Source organism: Nicotiana sylvestris, chromosome 5 (assembly GCF_000393655.2).
Source record: "Nicotiana sylvestris chromosome 5, ASM39365v2, whole genome shotgun sequence".
Taxonomy (NCBI): Eukaryota; Viridiplantae; Streptophyta; class Magnoliopsida; order Solanales; family Solanaceae; genus Nicotiana; species Nicotiana sylvestris.
Window position 1 is genome coordinate 33,651,957 of NC_091061.1, and position 19,289 is coordinate 33,671,245.

Below are 19,289 nucleotides of genomic sequence, written 5' to 3' on the forward strand. Positions count from 1 at the left end.
TTTCTATCAGGCTAACACGTACAAAGGATCCTCATGGCTGCTCTACCAAAATTTGAAGAAGGACAGTCTACGTACATACCACCAAGGTTTAATGGACAATACTACAGATGGTGAAAAATAAGGATGCACAACTTCATCATGGTTGAAGATTCAAAGCTCTAGGATGTTATCTGTAATGGTCCTTTTGTTCCTACACAGACCATTGGTGAATCAGTAGTGACAATTCCCAAAACAAGAAAGGAATACAATGATATTGACTGCAAGTCTATAGAGAAGAATTTACGAGCAAAAAAGATCCTTTTTTGTTTCATTGGACCAGACGAATACAACAGGATTTCTGCCTGTCAATCTGCCAAAGAAATCTAGGAAGCTCTCCAAGTAGCACACGAAGGGACAACTCAAGTCAAGCAATCGAAGATTGATATGCTAACCACCGAGTATGAACTCTTGAGGATGAAGGATGATGAGTCAATTCAAGACATGCATACTCGCTTCACCTCTATCATCAATGAGCTTCATTCTCTAGGAGAGATTATTCCAAGGAACAAACCTGTTAGGAAAATACTCAGTGTATTACCTGATTCCTGGGAAAGCAAAGTTAATGTTATCACGGAGGCAAAGGATCTGCAAAAGCTGACCATTGATGAACTTATTCGCAATCTGAAGACTTATGAGATGAAGAAGAAGAAGGATCATGAGAGAAGAGATCCCAAAAAGGAGAAAAACATGGTCCTCAAGATAGACAACAACGATCAAGTGGTGAGGATGCTGATATGGCCTATCTAACAAAAAAATTCAGAAGATGGTTCTCAAAAATGGAGGTATTCCAAAGAGGGGCAGCCCTAGCAAGCCAAGAGGCTATGACTTATGTCATAAGTGCGAGAAGCCATGACATTTCATCAAGGATTTCCCTCTCCACAAGCAAGACCAGTACCAACACAATACAGATATAGCAGCCAAGAGGAACCCGGTTCGTAACAAAAGATTCAAAAGAAAAGATGTCGCTAATAATGTTGTAAAATAGGCTCTTGCTGCATGGGGAGGGTCTTCCAACGAATCTGCAGAAGTTGATGAGCAAGGTGATAGCTATATGATGGCAGTAGAAAGTGAAGCAGCTGAGTATAACTCCATTTTTGCCCTAATGGTAGAAGTAGATGAGGATGAGGAAGATGACGATGATGATGAAGTAAACTTTCCAGATGTTCAAAGAAATTTGAAGTCTTATTCTCAAAAGAAGCTTATATCTTTGGGTAATGTTCTATTTGATGCATATCACAATCTTATTAACGATAAGAATGCTCTAACTATGGAACTAAGAGAAATAGAAAATGAGAGAGATGATCTAGTAGTTGTTGTGGTTGATCTAAAAAAGACCTATGAGAGTTTAAAAAAGGAAAAAGATACCTTAGATAAGAGAATTACAAACATAGAGCATGAGAGAGATGACTTACTAGCCGTAGTTGTAGACCTAAAGGAAACAATTAAGGAACTAAGAAGGAAAAGTAGGCATGAGACCACTCAAAAGGGAAAAGAAGTTACAAGTGAGGGACACCTTAGGCTTGAAAATGAGTTAAAATCAGTGAAATCTAGTCTGTGTGCTGAATTTGAGAGAAACAGACAACTTCAGGAAGATCTAGGCAAAGTGAAGGATGACCTAGAAAAATCTCTTAAATGGACCTGGTCCTCTGATGCAATCACTGCTATGTATAAGAATCATGGGGGGAACAGGCAGGGAATCGGGTTCCAAAGTAAAAAAAACTCCTTACAACCTACATAGCAAGTATGTTACTGTCCTCGATAACTGGCTCTGCGCTCACTGTGGTAACACTGGGCATTTTAAAGAAACATGTAAAGCCAGATTTCAGTCCAACAAAAAAATAAAGTTTTTGCTGAAAAAATAACTACTTCTAAAGAACCTGGTCCCTCATATAAAAAATATACGATGCCTACTTGGACAAAAAAAAAACTTTGATTCACCTTTTTCCTCATTACAAGGGACCCAAACTTGTTTGGGTTCCTAAGTCTAATCTTTGATTCTCTTGTGCAGGGACCAGTGAAGGGAAGCAGCCAAAGATGGTATATAGATAGTGGCTGCTCAAAGAATATGAATGGAAGAACTAATGATTTCCTTTCACTCAAATACCTGCAAGGAGGGAGTGTATCCTTTGGCAATGGCAAAATAGGATACATTCTGGGAGTAGGAAGAATTGGGAAGTCTCTCACTCAGTCAATCGAGAACATGTACTATGTGAATGGGTGGAAGTAAAGCCTACTAAGTATTTATCAAATTTACAACAAAGGAAACAAAGGTGGAATTTGTGTCAAAATCTGCACAGTCACAAACCTTGTGACTAGTGAAGTGATCCTGATGGCAAAAAGATACAAAAACATCTATGTTGCTGATTTTGAGTCCCTACATAATGGGGATCTCACATGTCTGAGTGTTGTGGATGATGATGTTTAACCGTGTCATAGAAGGTTGGGCCATGCAAGTTTTACTTTGCTGAACAAATTGGTCAAGAAGGACCTGGTTCGTGGACTGCCTAAGTCAAGCTTCAAAGATCACAAGGTGTGTGATGCATGTGTAAAAGGAAGCAGATCAGGTCCTCCTTCAAGCCCAAAAAGGAATTAAGCACCTCAAGGCCACTTGATCTCCTCCATATGGATCTATGTGGACCTATGAGAGTGCCAAATAAAGGAGGAAAGAAGTATATTTTCATCATAGTGGATGACTACTCCAGATTTACATGGACCTTGTTCCTCAGAACCGAAGATGAGACTTTTCTAGTGTTTGGTGCTTTTGTGAAGAAGATCCAAGTAAAAATGAGCCATAATATTGTGAATATAAGATCTGATCATGGCACAGAATTTGACAATGCAAAGTTCGACGAGTTTTATGCTGAAAATGGTGCAAGTCATTATTCAGCTCCAAAAGCACCTCAGCAAAATGGTATTGTAGAGAGGAAAAATAGGACTCTTGAAGACATGGCTAGGACAATGCTGATTGACAGTGATGTTGCAAAAGGTTTCTGGGCAGAGGCAGTCAACATTGCATGCTACTTGGTGAATAGGTGCATGATCAGGTCTCTCCTGAACAAAACCCTGTATGAACTACTAAACGAGAGAAAGCCTAAGATAACACACTTAAAGACATTTAGTTGTAGATTTTTTGTCCTCAACAATGGTAAGGAAGATCTGGGAAAATTTGATTCCAAAAGTGATGAAGGAATATTACTTAGATATTCATCACAAAGCAAAGCTTACAAGGTGTACAACAAAAGAACTCAATATATTGAAGAAAGCATACATGTGATCTTTGACGAATCATACCACCTTTTTGGAAGAGTTGCCCATGATAAGGCTAATCAATATGGAGAGCTATCAAATGTCCCTGGTGAAGTCACTGATATGGCAAATGGAAAGGCCGACATAATGAGTCAGGTCAAGGAATCAAATGAAAATGGCACAGCTAAATCTCCAGCTGATGTGGAGGAACATGGTTCCTCAATCACAATAACTGAAGCAGAGAATAGAGTTGTGGATGTTGTGCAAGGAACCCTAGATGCTGAGGTGATAAGCAGGACTTATGAATCATATCCAGAAGAACCTAGATCCTCTCATAATGAGATTCGGGTGTCCAACTGGAAGCATAAGAGCTCACATCCTCTTCAGAATGTGATCACGCCTCTTGACTCAGGGACTCAAACTAGATCAAAGTCAAGAAACTCACTTGCCTTCTCAGCCTTTCTCTCTCAAATTGAGACAAAAAATATCAAGAAAGCATTGAAAGATGCTGACTGGATCACTGCCATGCAAGATAAACTCCATCAATTCAAGAGGAACAACGTATGGCACCTGGTTCCTTGACCTACTGACAGAACTGTTATATGAACCAGGTGGATATTTAGAAACAAACTGGATGAGTTTGGAAACACGACAAGGAATAATACAAGGCTAGTAGTTCAAGGATACAATCAAGAAGAAGGAATTGAATATGATAAAACCTTTGGTCTAGTTGCTCGATTGGACACTATTAGAATCCTTATTGCATTTGCATCTCATATGGAATTCAAACTGTTCCAAATGGATGTCAAAAGTGCATTTCTGAATGGTTTTCTAAAATAAGAAGTTTTCGTCAAACAACCTCCTCGCTTCGAATGCCATGAGCATCTTGAACATGTCTTTACACTTGAAAAGGTTTTGTATGGGCTGAAGTAAGCTCCTCGCGCATGGTATGAAACGTTGTCCAAATTTCCCCTAGAAAATGGCTTTATAAGAGGAAAAATTGACAACACCTTATTTCTAAAGAAACAGGGGAGGAACCTGCTCATTGTGCAAGTCTATGTTGACGACATCATCTTTGGTGCAACAAATGACTCTCTGTGTGAAGAATTTTCAAAGCTCATGGGAAGCGAGTTTGAGATGAGCATTATGGGGGAATTAAATTTCTTCTTAGGTCTGCAAGTTAAGCAAACTCAAAGGAGCACATAAGTCAACAGAAGTACATCAAAGAGCTTCTAAAGAGATTTGAGATGGAAAATTCAAAGGTCACTGATACCCCTATTGCCACTGCCACTCATCTCGACATGGATGAACCTGGTTCTCCTATGAATGAGACCATGTATAGAGCTATCAATGGGTCACTCTTATATCTCACAACAAGTAGACCAGATATCGTTTTTAGTGTGGGACTGTGTGCCAGGTTTCAATCTAATCCAAAGGAGACTCATCTGAAGGCGGCCAAGAGAATCTTGAGGTATCTCAAAGGGACACAAGACTTGGTTCTCTAATATCCCTCAGGAAACAATTTTGACTTGATTGGGTATGTTGATGCTGATTATACTGGTTATCTAGTAGATAGGAAAAGCACTTCGGGCATGGCACACTTTCGAAGATCGTGTCGAGTCTCATGAGGTACAAGAAAACAAAACTCTGTGGCTCTTTCAATTGCAAAAGATAAGTATGTGGCAGCTACCTCTTGTTGTGCTCAACTGCTGTGGATCAAGCAGCAGCTAGAAGATTTTGGTGTCTTCTTTGATTGTGTGCCATTACTGTGTGACAACACCAGCGCTCTCAACATGGCCAAGAATCCCGTTCAACATAAGAGAACATAGCACATTGATGTACGACACCACTTCCTTAGAGATAATATTGAAAAAGGGCTTATTTGCATGAAGTTTTGCAGTACAGAAGATCAAATTGCAGATATCTTCACCAAAGCACTAAGCAGAGAGCCATTTTGAAAAGAATAGTTTGGCACTAGGGTTGATCAAATCAAGTTGAGGACTTGGTCCCTCAATGATTGGTTATGAAAGAAATGAACAGGTAAAATAGCTAAAAGTGTTTTTTGGCGAGGTCTAACTCATTTCTATACTGTTACATGTAGACACACATGGCGATTACAGGGCAAACAATAAGCTAACAATATTGCACTTTGGCAAAAGGATGCGGCTCTTATCTAAAAAATCTGTTAGGGAACCTGGTTCCATTAACACGGGTTAGTAGTCCCTCTAGTACTTTCATGCACAATTTTTTTAAACGGCTAAAAAGGGTTCCACGTCATTAAAATGTCATTTTTCATTTTTTTTGGAACCCAAGCATCCTATCCGTTATGAAACAACCCGTGTACCTAGAAACTCAATACCCATTCCCAACCGATCCCTCATCCCCTTTAAATTAATCCAAACGATGTCACTCTCATAACTGTTCACATCAAAAGCCAAAACTTTCCTTTTTTTCTCAAACAACCAAACACTCTCTTCCTCGTTAAACCTTCACTACACTCCACCATGTCTGAAAATATCGAAGCCACAAATATCCTAAGTCTCGTCCCCACTGTGGCTTCATCTATTGAAGCACCGGTGACAAAGTCGAAGTTTCTTGGGCCACCCAGTCCAAACCCTTAGCAAGATTCCCAACCACCTACTGTCTCTTCTCCAACCCAGTCAAGTTCTGGTTCTCATCGGAGTCGCAATACTTCGAACCCCAAGAGGTTTGTAGCTACGACCTCCCCTTCTGCCTCGCCAGAAAATTGGTTGAGGGAGAAACAGTAGAAGGAGAAGAAAATGCAGAAGTCTCCAATCTGCGAGTAGAAGAGAATCTTGAAGCGCAACAGGGTGTGATTCACAATAGTAATGAATTAGTGATGACTACACCAGAACTCGATTTGAATGTCGTTGATTCTATAGGTAATACTCTTCTTATGCCTTCTGAGTTTACTTTGGGGTTACAAGAACAAGAAACCATAGAAAATATGTTGTCAATAGCTATTGGGGAAGTTTGGTGGGTGGTTATAAAGGTGTGTCTGAAACCCATGAGTCTCAAGGGGAAGATGATAGTCTATAGGAAGAGGGTAGGGAACTGGTGCCTATCAAAGATTTGGAACCTGAAAGTACTACTGGGGAATCACATGAGGGACTTGTTCCCTCCACCCAAGAGGAGCCCTCTACTTCTACTTGGGATGAAACCCCTGATTCTCCATAAGAATCCCAAGTTAGTACTAATCCCGCTCTCTCTCCTCATTTCTATGCTGAGCCATTGACAATTGTTGTTCCTGAAATGAGATCTTTGTCTAAGGATGAGAATGAGGATAGTAAAGAAGACTAAGACAATATGGCTCTTACAAGCTTCATTAATGTTAGGAGTAGAAAGGAAACTCCTAAGGAGTCCACTCCTAAGAGGCCTACTACTAGGCTACAAAAGAAGGAAGCTTTTGAATCTATTCTTAGGCAAAACAAAGAAGAAAAGAATAAGAGGAGATTGGTGAAGGATGGAAAGTTTGTGAATAAGAAGGTAGTGCATTCAGCACTTGTTGTGGACATTGATGATGAGGTGAATGAGGAACCTAGTTCCTTAGTTCGTAAGTCCTCCAAGAAACCTACAGTTCCAAAATCCAGGAAGGAGTCATCTGAGAGTGTGATGGAGTTTAGCAACATTGAGGCTGAAAAGTCTGGTTAGAAAGTAGCTGAAGAGTCTAGTGAGAGAGTGGCTGAGGAGTCTGATGAGAAGGTGATTGAGAAATCTGTGTCAGAGAAGGTGTCTGAGAAATCTGCAGACAAAGGGAAAAGTGTGAGGAGATCAGCGATAAGAAAAGCTGGTGAGGAACCTGGTTCCTCCAAAAGGGCCAAGCTGCGTGTGGACAAGGATGCAAGAAGAGAAAACTTAAGAAATCAAAAGGTGTTGTGGGAAGAACATTTGCCCCTAATATTCTGGACATGCCTGGTATGCGTCAACTAGTGAAGATTTGTGAATCTCAACAGTGGACACATTTGTTCATGGTAGAGAATCCTAAGGTGTATGAGGCAGAAGTGCGCAACTTCTATGCTGATATTTTCACAGTGGATGATGACAACATCCGCATGAAGGTGAATGGGGTTAACTTTGTGATGGATGAGAGTGTCGGGAACCATCTTGGGAGTGCCTACTGGTGGCATATCCTCCATTAAAGGGAATTGTTCTTCAAACTTCAGAAATGCCATTTTGAAGGATAATGCAGTACAATATGGGGAGCAGGTACACAAGAAGGCCCTCCTTCCAGTGTACCAATTGTTGTTTGAGATGTTTAACAAGGTTCTGCTCCCAGGTGTAGAAAGACATTCCATTACGTCACGAGCAGACATGTTTCTCATGGAAGCACTAGATGCCCACTCCTCTATAAACTTGTCTGGCCTAATGATAGAGCATATGAAGAAAGTGGCGGATTTTAAGGATTATAATCATGGGTTGCCATATGGTTTCCTACTCACCAAAGTATTTAACTACTTCAAGGTCCCATTGGGAAAGGCTACAGTGGGTACTCGCAAGCAAACCATCTCCAAGACCACCTTAGAAGAGTGTGAGTATATCGATAAAAAGGGAGGGACTGGCAGCACTTCCACTATCTCTCAACTCATCGACGCTAAAAATATTACCACTGAATAGATAAGGAAACTGAAGGCAAGGAATGCCATTCTTGAAGGTCAGCTAAGTCAGGCACCTGATTCCAGCAGTTCACAAGGCACAGAGGTTGCCCGGCTGACGAAGGAAAATGTTGATCTGAGGAAACAGGTCGAAGACCTGAAGGAGAGGCTACTTAACAAGCAGGTGTCAGTAAATGCTCAAAATGGACATCCTCCTTAGAACCCTTGCCTCTTCATATGTGTCTACCCCTTCCAGTGCTCCCTAAAACTGTTCCCTTCCTAGTGTCAAGTTCAAGTTGTCGGTCCTATGTTTTAATCCTTTTTGTTTGAATGTGTTTAGTGACTGGTACGTTTTTGCTATTTTAATTTGTGGATGATTATGTAACAATTGGTACTTCTTCCTGCTTATTTTAAAAATTAATGAATATCCCGTCCTTTTGCTATGCATACTTGCTCTTACACTCTATTTTTAGTCATGTTTGTGTGCACACATGTGGCATGAGTTAACCAGGCTAGACTTCTTTTTGCTTATTGCTTGTGTTTAATCTTTTTATGATGCCAAAAGGGGGAAAATGAATTAAGGGGAACAAGAGAGGGAACAAGTTCAGGGGGAATACAAGAAATATGCATGACACTCTGGTTCTTAGGGGAGTTTCAATTACAAGTTTTTCATCATCAAAAAGGGGAAAATTGATAGGTTATGTGGCCTGCTATGTTTTAATGATCTAACAAACTTTAAGAATCATATGGGGAACCTACTCTACATCCTCAGGTGCTCAAGAACAACAAGTCTCAAATCGGGGACATGTCTCAATAATTCAGGGTCAAAGAAACGATAGAGGGAACAAATGGATATTAGTTCCCTTGCTGACTGTACTAAGTCAACTCCCCATAGTTGTAAAGCTGCTGCAACTGTTCCTCTGCACGCACACAACAAGGCAAACAGTGCAGTAGTCACTTTATGGGAAATGCCTTTGTACCAAATATGCTTGCATCATCCAAGTGACATCACTTGGGTAATATTAACATGAAGCAAAGCAAAAATAAGTCACTTGCATATTCCAGAATTGATCAAGCTTTCTCTCAAGTGTGTCAATCTTGAAAGTGACTCTCATGGCTTCAAGAAAAAAGAACAACATAACAAAGGACTAGTTTTCTGCATTGAGTCATTACATGTCCTTAGTTGTGTTGCACATTTGATAAAGTGATTTACTTGCAATTCCTACTTAGTTTAATTAAGAAGCATTGTGTAGGAAACCGTTTATAAAACCATAAACCTTGTATTTGTGTCTTGGCTAGAGTTAGTCGAGTTGTAAGCTTTGTAATAAAGTTATTGTAAAGGGGCTTGTAATAGGGTTATTACAAGTTAGTAAGGGATTAAGAGTTTAATTCCTAGGTTACAATAGTTTGTAATCTAAAATTTGCTCAGTAGTAAAGTTGAAATCCTACGAGTGTAGGTCGTGGTTTTTATTCCTGTGAGATGGAAGTTTTCCACGTAAAACTCCATAGTGTCATTTACTTACTGATGTGTGCGTGTGTTATGTAGGAACTAATAGAGAACCTGGTTCTCTATATAGTTTGGTGGACCCTTAGTTTCTATCAATTAGCCAAAGAGATACTACACATGAGACGCTAACAGTAAATAATATTAGTTTTAAAATAAATATCTGTATTTGATACAGTTGCTTAGAAAAATAATTTAAAAGAGTAAAAAAGATGAGCTGAACTCCATTGGAAGCCATTGAAACTTGCTTGAGCTTGAATTCGAAATTTTAGATTTTTAAAATTGAAATTTATTTCAAATGAATGTTGTTGCAATAGATTGAGTACATCATAAAAGTTTGAATTTTAATTTTGGGATGATTAGATGAAATTTTGATGTGATTTTAATTGAAAATTTGAAGTAGAAGATGAATATGGAATAAGATGAGATGCGTATCCTCTTGTTTATTACCTCTGTATTATTTGGGTGACATCCCGTAAGTATTAAATGTGTAACAACAACAACAACAAACCTAGTAAAATCCTACAAGTAGGGTCTGGGGAGAGTAAAGTATACGCAGACCTTATCCCTAGCTTATGATGATAGAGAGGCTCTTTCCAAAAGACCATCGGCTCAAGAGAAGTGAAAATGAAGCAATAAACAGATAGTAGAAACAACAAGGTAATAGGACACGGAAGCAAATAGTGCAATGTGCAATAATAAAGATCTAAGAATATAAAAATAGAACCAATCCTACTGGAAATAATGACACACCGTGTAATAGCAAGGGGCTAGGAATAGGAAAATACAAGAGTAGTACTAATACCACTAAAAAACTAGACGAAACTCTAGACCGTCTGTCAATCCACACCCCAAATCCTCGACCTCCACACCCTCCTATCGAGGGTCATGTCCTCGGTAAGCTGAAGTAGAGTCATGTCCTGCTTAATCCCCTCACCCTAATACTTCTTAGGCCTCCCTATACTCCTCTTCTGACCCACCATGGTCAACCTCTCGCACCACATAACTGGGGCATCAGGGTCTCTGCTCTTCACATATCCGAACCATCTCAGCCTCGTTCCCACAACTTTTTTTCTACGGGAGCCACGCCCACCTTATCCTTAACATATTTATTTCTAATCTTATCTTTCTTATTATGCTCATACATCTATTTCAACATCCTTATTTCAGTTACTTTTAACTTCTGGATATGAGATTTCTTGACTGGGCAACACTCGACTCTATACAAAATGGTCGGTCTAACTACCGCTTTATAGATATTACCCTTAAGTCTAAGTGACACATTCTTGTCACACAAAATACCAGAAGCGAACCTCAATTTCATCCATTTCGCTCCAATACGATGTGCGACATCCTCGTCGATCTCCCTGGTACCCTGGATCATAGACCCAAGATATTTGAAACTATCTCTCCTAGGGATAACTTGTGTATCAAGCTTCACGTCCACTTCTGCTTTATGTGCCCCAACAATAAAGTTACACTCCAAATATTGTCTTCTTCCTGCTCAACTTGAAACATTTAGACTCTACGGTCTATCTCCACACCTCTAGTCTAGCATTAACCTCACAATGCATCTCGTCAATCAGCACTATGTCATTTGCAAATAACATATACCATGACACATCTACTTGAATGTGTCGCATCAACACATCCATCGCCAGGGAAAATAAAAATGTGTTAAGGGTTGATCCTTGATACTACCCCATCACCACTGGGAATTAATCCGAGTCACCTCCCACAGTCCTCACTCGAGTCTTAGATCCATCATATATATCCTTAATCACCCTAATGTACGCTACCGAAACACCGCTAATCTCCAGACATCTCCATAAAACCTTCCTAGGGACTTTATCATAGGCTTTTTCTAAGTCAATAAATATCATATGCAAATCATTCTTCCTCTCCCTATAATGTTCCGTCAACCTCCTCATCAGGTGAATGGCTTCAGTAATCGACCGTCCTGGCATGAATTCAAACTGGTTCTCCAAAATAGACACACTCTTTCTCGCTCTCCTCTCCATTACCTTCTCCCAAAACTTTAAATGTATATCCATGTATACTTGTGTGTGAGATACATGTATCGCAAAGAAATTTTTAAACTCGATTTAAATATGAATTTTGACTCCAAACCAGTCCAAATCACCTCTACTCAAATTTTGCATATTTCCGCATCTATATGTTCTCAACGAATTTCAACCATACCTATTAAAAAATTTGCCTACTTTTTTGAATGTTGCATATAATTGCTAATGAATTTTGAATCCAAACCAGTCCAAATCGTCTCCAATCTCCTCAATTTTTGTATATTGCATCATCTATGTGTTATAATGAATTCCAACCATACCAATTGAAAAAATATATTTTTTGCCTAGGTTTTTTAAATGTTGTATATTATCAGTAATTTTTTGACTATTTTTAGTAGCAAGACATAATGACTAATTGTTGGTAAGTAGTGTCAATTTGTGGCTATTTCTATAGTTTTCTCTAAATTCTAATTAGTTGCCCGCTCAAGCCAAACTTTTAACACTTGCTGGTTAAAGACTAATTCTACAATTTTGAAGCAAAAAATTACTTCCAATAGGTACTGTTGGAGTTACATAACAAGTGAAAAATTTTGGCTGGAGATAGTTTAGCTAGTTGGGCCACAACCCATTACTCTTTATTGATTTGATCCGGTTTTGTATTCTTTGTAATAATAGGCCCACTCTATAAATAGGGCTTAGAGAGCATTCTGGATGATTTTTGGCCTAATTTCAATACACAGATTCTCTCTCATTCATTGTGCTCTCACTTCTCTCTAAAAACCCTAACTATGGCTTCATCAAATCCGGTTAATCTCAGAATTTAATATGGTATCGGAGCCGGTAAATCGTTGATCCTTCATCTTCTACACTCAGCGGTGTTGCCCCTCGCCGATTTAGTCTCTTTTGGTTTCTTAATCACTGGATTTTCTCATTTGTTTTTCGCTGGTCTCGCGGTTGGAGTTTTTCTTCTGGTTTTGTTTGTTCTTCTAGTTTTTTCTGCTTGATTAGCTTAAAGCGTCGTCAATTTCTACGAGATTCTTGTGATTCACCCACTCATCGGAGTTTTTGGAGGTTTTCTTCGAAGCTAGGGTTTCAGATCTGAAAAATCTTCAAGCCTTTTTACTTCTTCGGGTCGCGAAGAAGTTTGGCACACTCGTTCCTTATTTCTCTACATCTATTGAATTTTTTGTGATTAGGTGATTGTATGTTGTTATAAATTATTATTTTTAGAAACTTTCTGAAAATCATGGGTGATTCTAGTTCAAATACTACTCCTTACGTTCATGAACTTACTAGTCCATTGTCCCTCATTCCTTCCGATATCCCAGGCATATCTCTTGTTAGTGTATCCTTCTCTGGGACAGGTTTTGGGGGTTGGAAGCGTAATATGATAGTTTCTCTGTCCGCTAAAAATAAAATAGGTTTTATAGATGGTTCATGCACTAAGCCTGATGAGACCTCTCCTCAGTATAGGCAATGGGATAAATGTAACAATATAGTTATATCATGGTTAACCAATTCCTTATCCCAGGACATTGCTGAGATTGTACAATATTCAGAGACAACTGAGAGTATTTGGAAGCAATTAAATAATAGATATGAGACTGTTAGTGGTACCAAAGTCTTTGAGATTAAGAGAGATCCACTTACTAGGGATCCCCAGATGTTGCTTCCTACTTTAATAAACTTAAGAAACCTTGGGATGAGCTGTAGATCATGCGCAACAGTCATGCTAGTGCTTGTGCTACTAAAGAAGGTCTCCGAAAAGAAAAGGAAGAAGATAAAGTTCATCAATTTCTAATGGGTCTAAATAAAATTTATGTAGGAGTTAGAAGTAATATCCTAATGATGCACTCATTGCCATCTCTTGATAATGTCTACAATATACTACTCCAAGATGAAAAACAAAGACAAGTCCTTCCAAATGTACAAGCGTATTCTGGGTCAGCCTCTTTCCATGCAAATTCCAACAAGTTTCCTCCTCAATTCTCATCTCAGCAACAATATCCACAGAAACTAAAATTTGATCAACCTAGTCAGAGATTCAATTCTGATCACAACAAGGCTTCACTGTTTTGCAAATACTGCAAGAAGTCTGGTCATACAATTGAAAAACGCTATAAGTTGCATGGTTTTTCCAAGAATTTCAAGTTCACAAAGGGTAAAACATTTGGTATTGCTGCTAATGTTCAAGGGCAGTCTTCTGGGATTCCTGATCATATTTCTTCACATGATGAGGATTCACTGGTACCTGGTTTAACTAAAGATCAATATACTCAGTTGATGAGTATGCTTCAGCAGTTTAGTCTCAATGAATCATCATCTCAACCTTCCATTATGGGTTCTGCAAATTTTGTTGGTTGTTCCTCTTCCTTGCCTATGTATTTGAATGGTAATTCTAATGTGTGCATGTTACTATTGTAGTTGGAAGGATATGGATAGTGGATTCTGGAGCCACTAACTATACGACTTCAAATAAAACCCTTATTTTCAACATTACTCCTCTTCCTATTCATTATCTTGTCTCTAAATGGTTACAAAGTAAAGGTCACTTGTACTGGTTCTCTTATTCTGCTACCTTCCCTAACTCTTTATCATGTTTTATACATACCTATTTTTCACTACAATTTGATTTCAGTAAGTAAGTCGATTTCTCAATTCAAATGTTATATTTTATTCACATCATATTCATGTATACTTCTACAGGCTCATTCTATAAAGAAGCTTCTGGGGCTTGGTAGAATGGACCATGGACTATACAAATTCTACTTCAACTAAGTTGCTTCTCCTGCACACCTTACTTCTGATAATTTTGATAATTCTGCATCTATTTCCCATAATATCATGGAAAGTATTAAACAATCTACTCCTATTGTTCCTGATTCACTTGTTTCTAGCTTTAATACCATAGCAAAAGTAAATGATTTTCAATTGAATGCAAATATAGATGTTCTGAATTCTTTTCTTAATCATGTTTCATTACCACTTTGTAATAATCATTAACATATGAATAAAAATGATGCTCTTTGTCATCATAGACTGGGTCATGATCCTTTTGTACAAATAAAAAATATACCTTCTATCTCCTCTAGTTTATCAGCAAAGCAATCTTTCATTTGTCCTATTTGTCCTTTAGCCAGACAACCCAGATTGTCCTTTCCAGATAGCTCTTCTCACTCTACTGCTTTGTTTCAACTTATACATGTTGACACCTGGGGGCCTTACCACACTCAATCCTATTCTGGGGCAAGATATTTTTTTGACTATAATTGATGATTATAGTAGGAAAACCTGGACACACCTGATGCACTCCAAAAGCTATGCCTTCAGCTTAATTAAGGCCTTTATAGCAATGGTCAAAATCCAATTTTAACATCCCATAAAAATCATTAGGAGTGACAATGCCTTTGAACTTGGCTCTTCTAATTCAGCCCTTTAGTTCTTCTATGAAACTGGGATCATTCATTAAACCATCTACCCTCACACCCACAATAAAATAGGTGGTAGAGAGAAAACACAAGCATATCCTTGAAACTTCAAGAGCTTTATTGTTTCAATCCAAACTTCCCACCAAATTTTGGGGTGATTGTGTTTTAACAGCAACCTACCTTATAAATAGGTTTCCCTCTTCAGTTTTGTCTAACGAAATACCATTTGAAGTCTTATATGGCAGTTCACCTTCATACTCCCACTTGAAACTTTTTGGGTGTCTATTTTATGCCACTGTGCCAAATACTATAAGGACAAGTTTCAACCAACAGCTTTCCCTTGTGTTTTCATTGAGTACTCATGTACTACAAAGGGTTATAAGCTATACAATTTGCATATTAAATCAGTTTTGTTCTCCAGAGATGTTATTTTCCATGAATCTGTATTTCCTTATCAATTGGTATCCTCTACTACTTCTTCCTCTACTCCACCTTCTTCCATTCCTCTATTCTCTTCTGATGTTGCTTCTGATTCGCCTACTTTTATTCCTACTACATCTTCTTCTCCTTTTGCCATTATTCCAGCTGTTTCACATGTACCTACTCCTTCTCCATATAATCCTGCTCATTCAACTCCTCCAATACCTATTCCTGATCCTGCTCAGTCAGCCCCTCCAACTCAACCTACTCTTGCACTTAGAAAGAGTTCTAGAACCCACCAAATCCCATCTCATTTGAGAAACTATGTTGTAAAACTTCCTCCTTCTGTTTCTTCCTCCACTCCTTCCTCCTTTTCTGCTCCACAACATGCTCTAGTAGAACCTCATTCCTATACTCAGGATGCTGCAGTCCTTCCTGGCAGGAAGCTATGGCCAAAGAGTTTGAAGCTTTAGAAGCCAGCCAAACTTGGAAAATTGTGGAACTCCCTGCTAGTAAAAATTCCATAGGTTGTAAATAGGTCTACAAGATTAAATATAAAGTTGATGGTAGTGTGGAAAGATTCAATGCTAGATTGGTGTTTAAAGGCGACACTCAGGTAGATGGGATTGATTTTAATGAAACCTTCTCCCCTATTGTCAAGATGTACACTGTGAGATGTCTGATTGTTGTTGCAGTAAAGAAGACATAGCCTTTGTTCCAACAAGATGTGAATAATGCCTTTTTGCATGGTGACTTAGATGAGGAGGTCTACATGAAACTTTCTCCTAGGATTTCTCCTCCTTCTACCTCTTCCAATTTTGCCCCTTTGGTATGCAAACTTCAAAAATCTCTTTATGGGCTTAGACAAGCCTCTAGACAGTGATATACAAAGTTATCACAAGTTCTTTGCTCTAGAGAATATACTCACTCCTTGAATGATTATTCATTGTTTGTTAAGAAAAATGAGACTCTACTATTTTCATTGTTGTTTATATGGATGACATCATACTAACTGGGGATGATTTATCTAAAATTTCTGCTCTTAAGTCCTTCTTGGATGCTCAGTTCAGAATTGAAGACTTGGGACTCCTTAATTACTTTTTGGGAATTGAGGATTTTTATCACAGTTCAGGTGTTGTTTTGCATCAAAAGAAGTTTATCACTGATTTGTTTGTTGAATACCACTATTCTGATATTTTTGAGGTTGTTAGTCCATTAGACACTTCACATAAATTGCATTTTGATCTTGGTGATTTGATGCCCCAACCTGACAAATATAGGAGCTTGGTCGGAAGCTGAATTACTTAACTCATACTAGGCCAGACCTGTATTTTACTATCCAACATCTAAGTCAATTTTTACAGGCCCCTAGAATTTCTCACATGACTGTTGCCTTACATGTTTTAAGGTACTTGAAGGGTACTCTTGATCATGGGGTGTTTCTCAATAATTCCTCTGATTTCTCTTTGTTAGCTAGTTGTGATAGTGATTGGGTTGCATGCCCAGCCTCTAAGAGGTCTGTTACTGGGTTTTGCATACATTTAGGTGGTAGTCTCATTAGTTAGAAGTCTAAGAAGCAGCCTATTATTTCTTTATCCTCTGCTGAAGCTAAATACAGAGCCATGAGTAAGGTGGTTGCAGAATTGGCTTGGGTTGTCAGGTTATTAGCTGATCTGGGTGTTTCTTTTGCTACCTTGTTCCTCTGTTATGCGACAGCGAGGCTGCAATGCACATAGCCAAAAATCCTGTATTTTATGAGCGTACTAAACATATCGAAGTGGATTGCACTTCATTCGTACCAAGTTAGCTGATGGGCACATTTCTTTGTCTCATGTTCCTACTTCTTCTCAAATGGCTAATATTCTTGCTAAGTCCTTGACAGGTTTGCAGTATCGCACTTTATCTGGCAAGTTGCACCCTCCAACTTGAGGGGGTGTTGGAGTTACATGACAACCGGACATTTTAAGTTGCATATAGTTTATATAGTTAGGCCACAGGCCCATTATTCTTTATTTATTTGATCCGATTTTGTATTATTTGTAATAATATGCACACTCTATAAATAGGGCTTAGAGAACATTCTGGATGATTTTTGGCCTACTTTTCAATATACAGATTCTCTCTCATTTGTTGTTCTCTCACTTTTCTTTAAAAATCCTAACCATGGCTTCATTAAATCCGGTTAATCTCCAAAATTAACAGCTACCAGATGAAATAAAAAGGCTCATCAGCTGTATCTCAAACCTACTCTAGATATTCCAAATGACTTTCAAAATCTCACTTTCAGCAATGAAAAATATATCTTCAATTCCAAAGTTACGTGAACTACAAACTATTTCAATGCTCTATCCAAATCAAAAAAAAAAAATTGATTATAAGAAATAGAACAACGTTCAGTAAAATTCAAAATATGGTGAATTTAAAAAGAATAATAGTATTTTAGAAATAAAATACAACATTTGAAAAATTCAGCTCTAAAAGAAGAAGAAAAATAACGAATTATGTGTGAGAGAGATGTGCATTTCATATGCATTGATATATACATTATAAAGCAACCTTAACATAAAGCATAATTGATTATAACAGTGTTTTAAAGGCGTTTTTGGGACAAGCCCTGGGGGAGGCGCACCAAAAATGCCCCGAGGCGATGGTAGGGGCGAAAGTCTCAAGAGGCGTATGCCCAGCAATTCGGGGCGTACGCCCGAGCATTAAGGCGGGTTTTTGTAGTGAGGCGTAAGCCCAAGAGACTTTTTAAAATTAAAATAAAATTTGCTGAAAAAGTCCTTAATATAATACCCAAATTCTCAAAAGTCATCTTTTAATTACTTAAAAGTTTTAAAAAGGAACTGCAACATTAAATTTAAAAATCGAAACCTTATTTTATTGCTAGAACCCCTAATTTATGGTCTTTCCCAAATATTTATCTTGTCCAATAGTATGCTACTATCTCCCAAAAGCGACGAACAACTAATATTTTTGTTTTCGGCAAATAAAAAGAAAACTCAATCTCCTCCATAGCAGTAAGTTCAAAGTTCAAATCGCAGGTTAGTCATCCTTTTTGTTCCTCCACGTAGAAAACTTTATTATTTTCAACTCAAGTTACTTGTGCTTGTAAGCAACGTATAATCGATTGTTTTGACTAGTTTTTTTTTTTGGGGATGAAGCACATCTATACATATTTTTCACTTATTTATAGTTTTATTCAATTTTTATGCATTTTTACCTCTTTAAAAGTATTTACTGTAATTATACTATTTTATGAAATATAAAAAATTAAATATCTGTGGGGCTTATGCCCCGTTCTTCGGGGCTTACACCTCGCTGAGGCATATGTAAAACGCCTCGCCTTACGCCTACGCTTTTTAAAACACTGATTATACACAACGTATATTCTTTATAAATATAGTGTGTATATAAAATACACCGAGTATACATAAATTATACGTCAAATATAAACTCTGGCGAATTCAATAGATATAAACACGTAAATGTAGGAGCCGTCAGCGGGATCAACCAACAAATGATAGGACAGAGAGAAGGGCTCATTGACTAATCAGTGATCCCTGGGCCATGTCCCTACGGATTGGTTGAAGTGTAGAAATTCTCTTTTAATTTTCTTTCTACTCCGAGTAAAATTTCGTTCTTGTTGTGTGAATTAGACCCAATCGTGCCGAGTAAAGCTTCAACCTTGTTGAGTGAATAAGAGTTAAGACCCGATCGACCTTATGAGCTTGTCAGGTTTTTCACCATCTATTTTTCCTCAAATATGTGAGAACTGTGCAACTATAACAGTGTCATCCCAAAGCTCTGTTTTAGCAAATGAACACCAGTTAGCTCGTTTTATAGCTTTAAGAAAATGATTAAGTTTTAGCCCCAAACTTATGGAAGATAGTGGCATTACTAACCCTCAATATGGCACTTTCATAGACTTCTTCAGTCATTGATTCACATTCTCACTGAAGCTAAAATGGCAAATTCAATCATATGATACAGAAAATTTCGGACAACATAAAAC

At 38.2% G+C, this 19,289-nt stretch overlaps 1 protein-coding gene across 1 annotated transcript; it reads left to right on the forward strand.

Annotated features, from left to right (window-relative positions):
- The first annotated feature begins 453 nt into the window (after positions 1-453).
- On the forward strand, positions 454-2,266 carry LOC104238546 (uncharacterized). The gene is made up of 3 exons (XM_009792932.1): positions 454-759; positions 1,025-1,642; positions 2,048-2,266. Exons 1-3 carry the CDS (start codon positions 454-456, stop codon positions 2,264-2,266), a joined length of 1,143 nt encoding a protein of 380 aa, XP_009791234.1.
- The last annotated feature ends 17,023 nt before the right edge of the window (positions 2,267-19,289 follow it).

Coding starts and splice junctions, on each gene's coding strand:
- LOC104238546 (XM_009792932.1), top strand. CDS start 454: ATGAAGGATGATGAGTCAATTCAAGACATGCATACTCGCTTCACCTCT. Junction 760..1,024: donor TAGACAACAACGATCAAGTG/GTGAGGATGCTG, acceptor GTTGTAAAATAG/GCTCTTGCTGCATGGGGAGG. Junction 1,643..2,047: donor TTCAGGAAGATCTAGGCAAA/GTGAAGGATGAC, acceptor TCTCTTGTGCAG/GGACCAGTGAAGGGAAGCAG.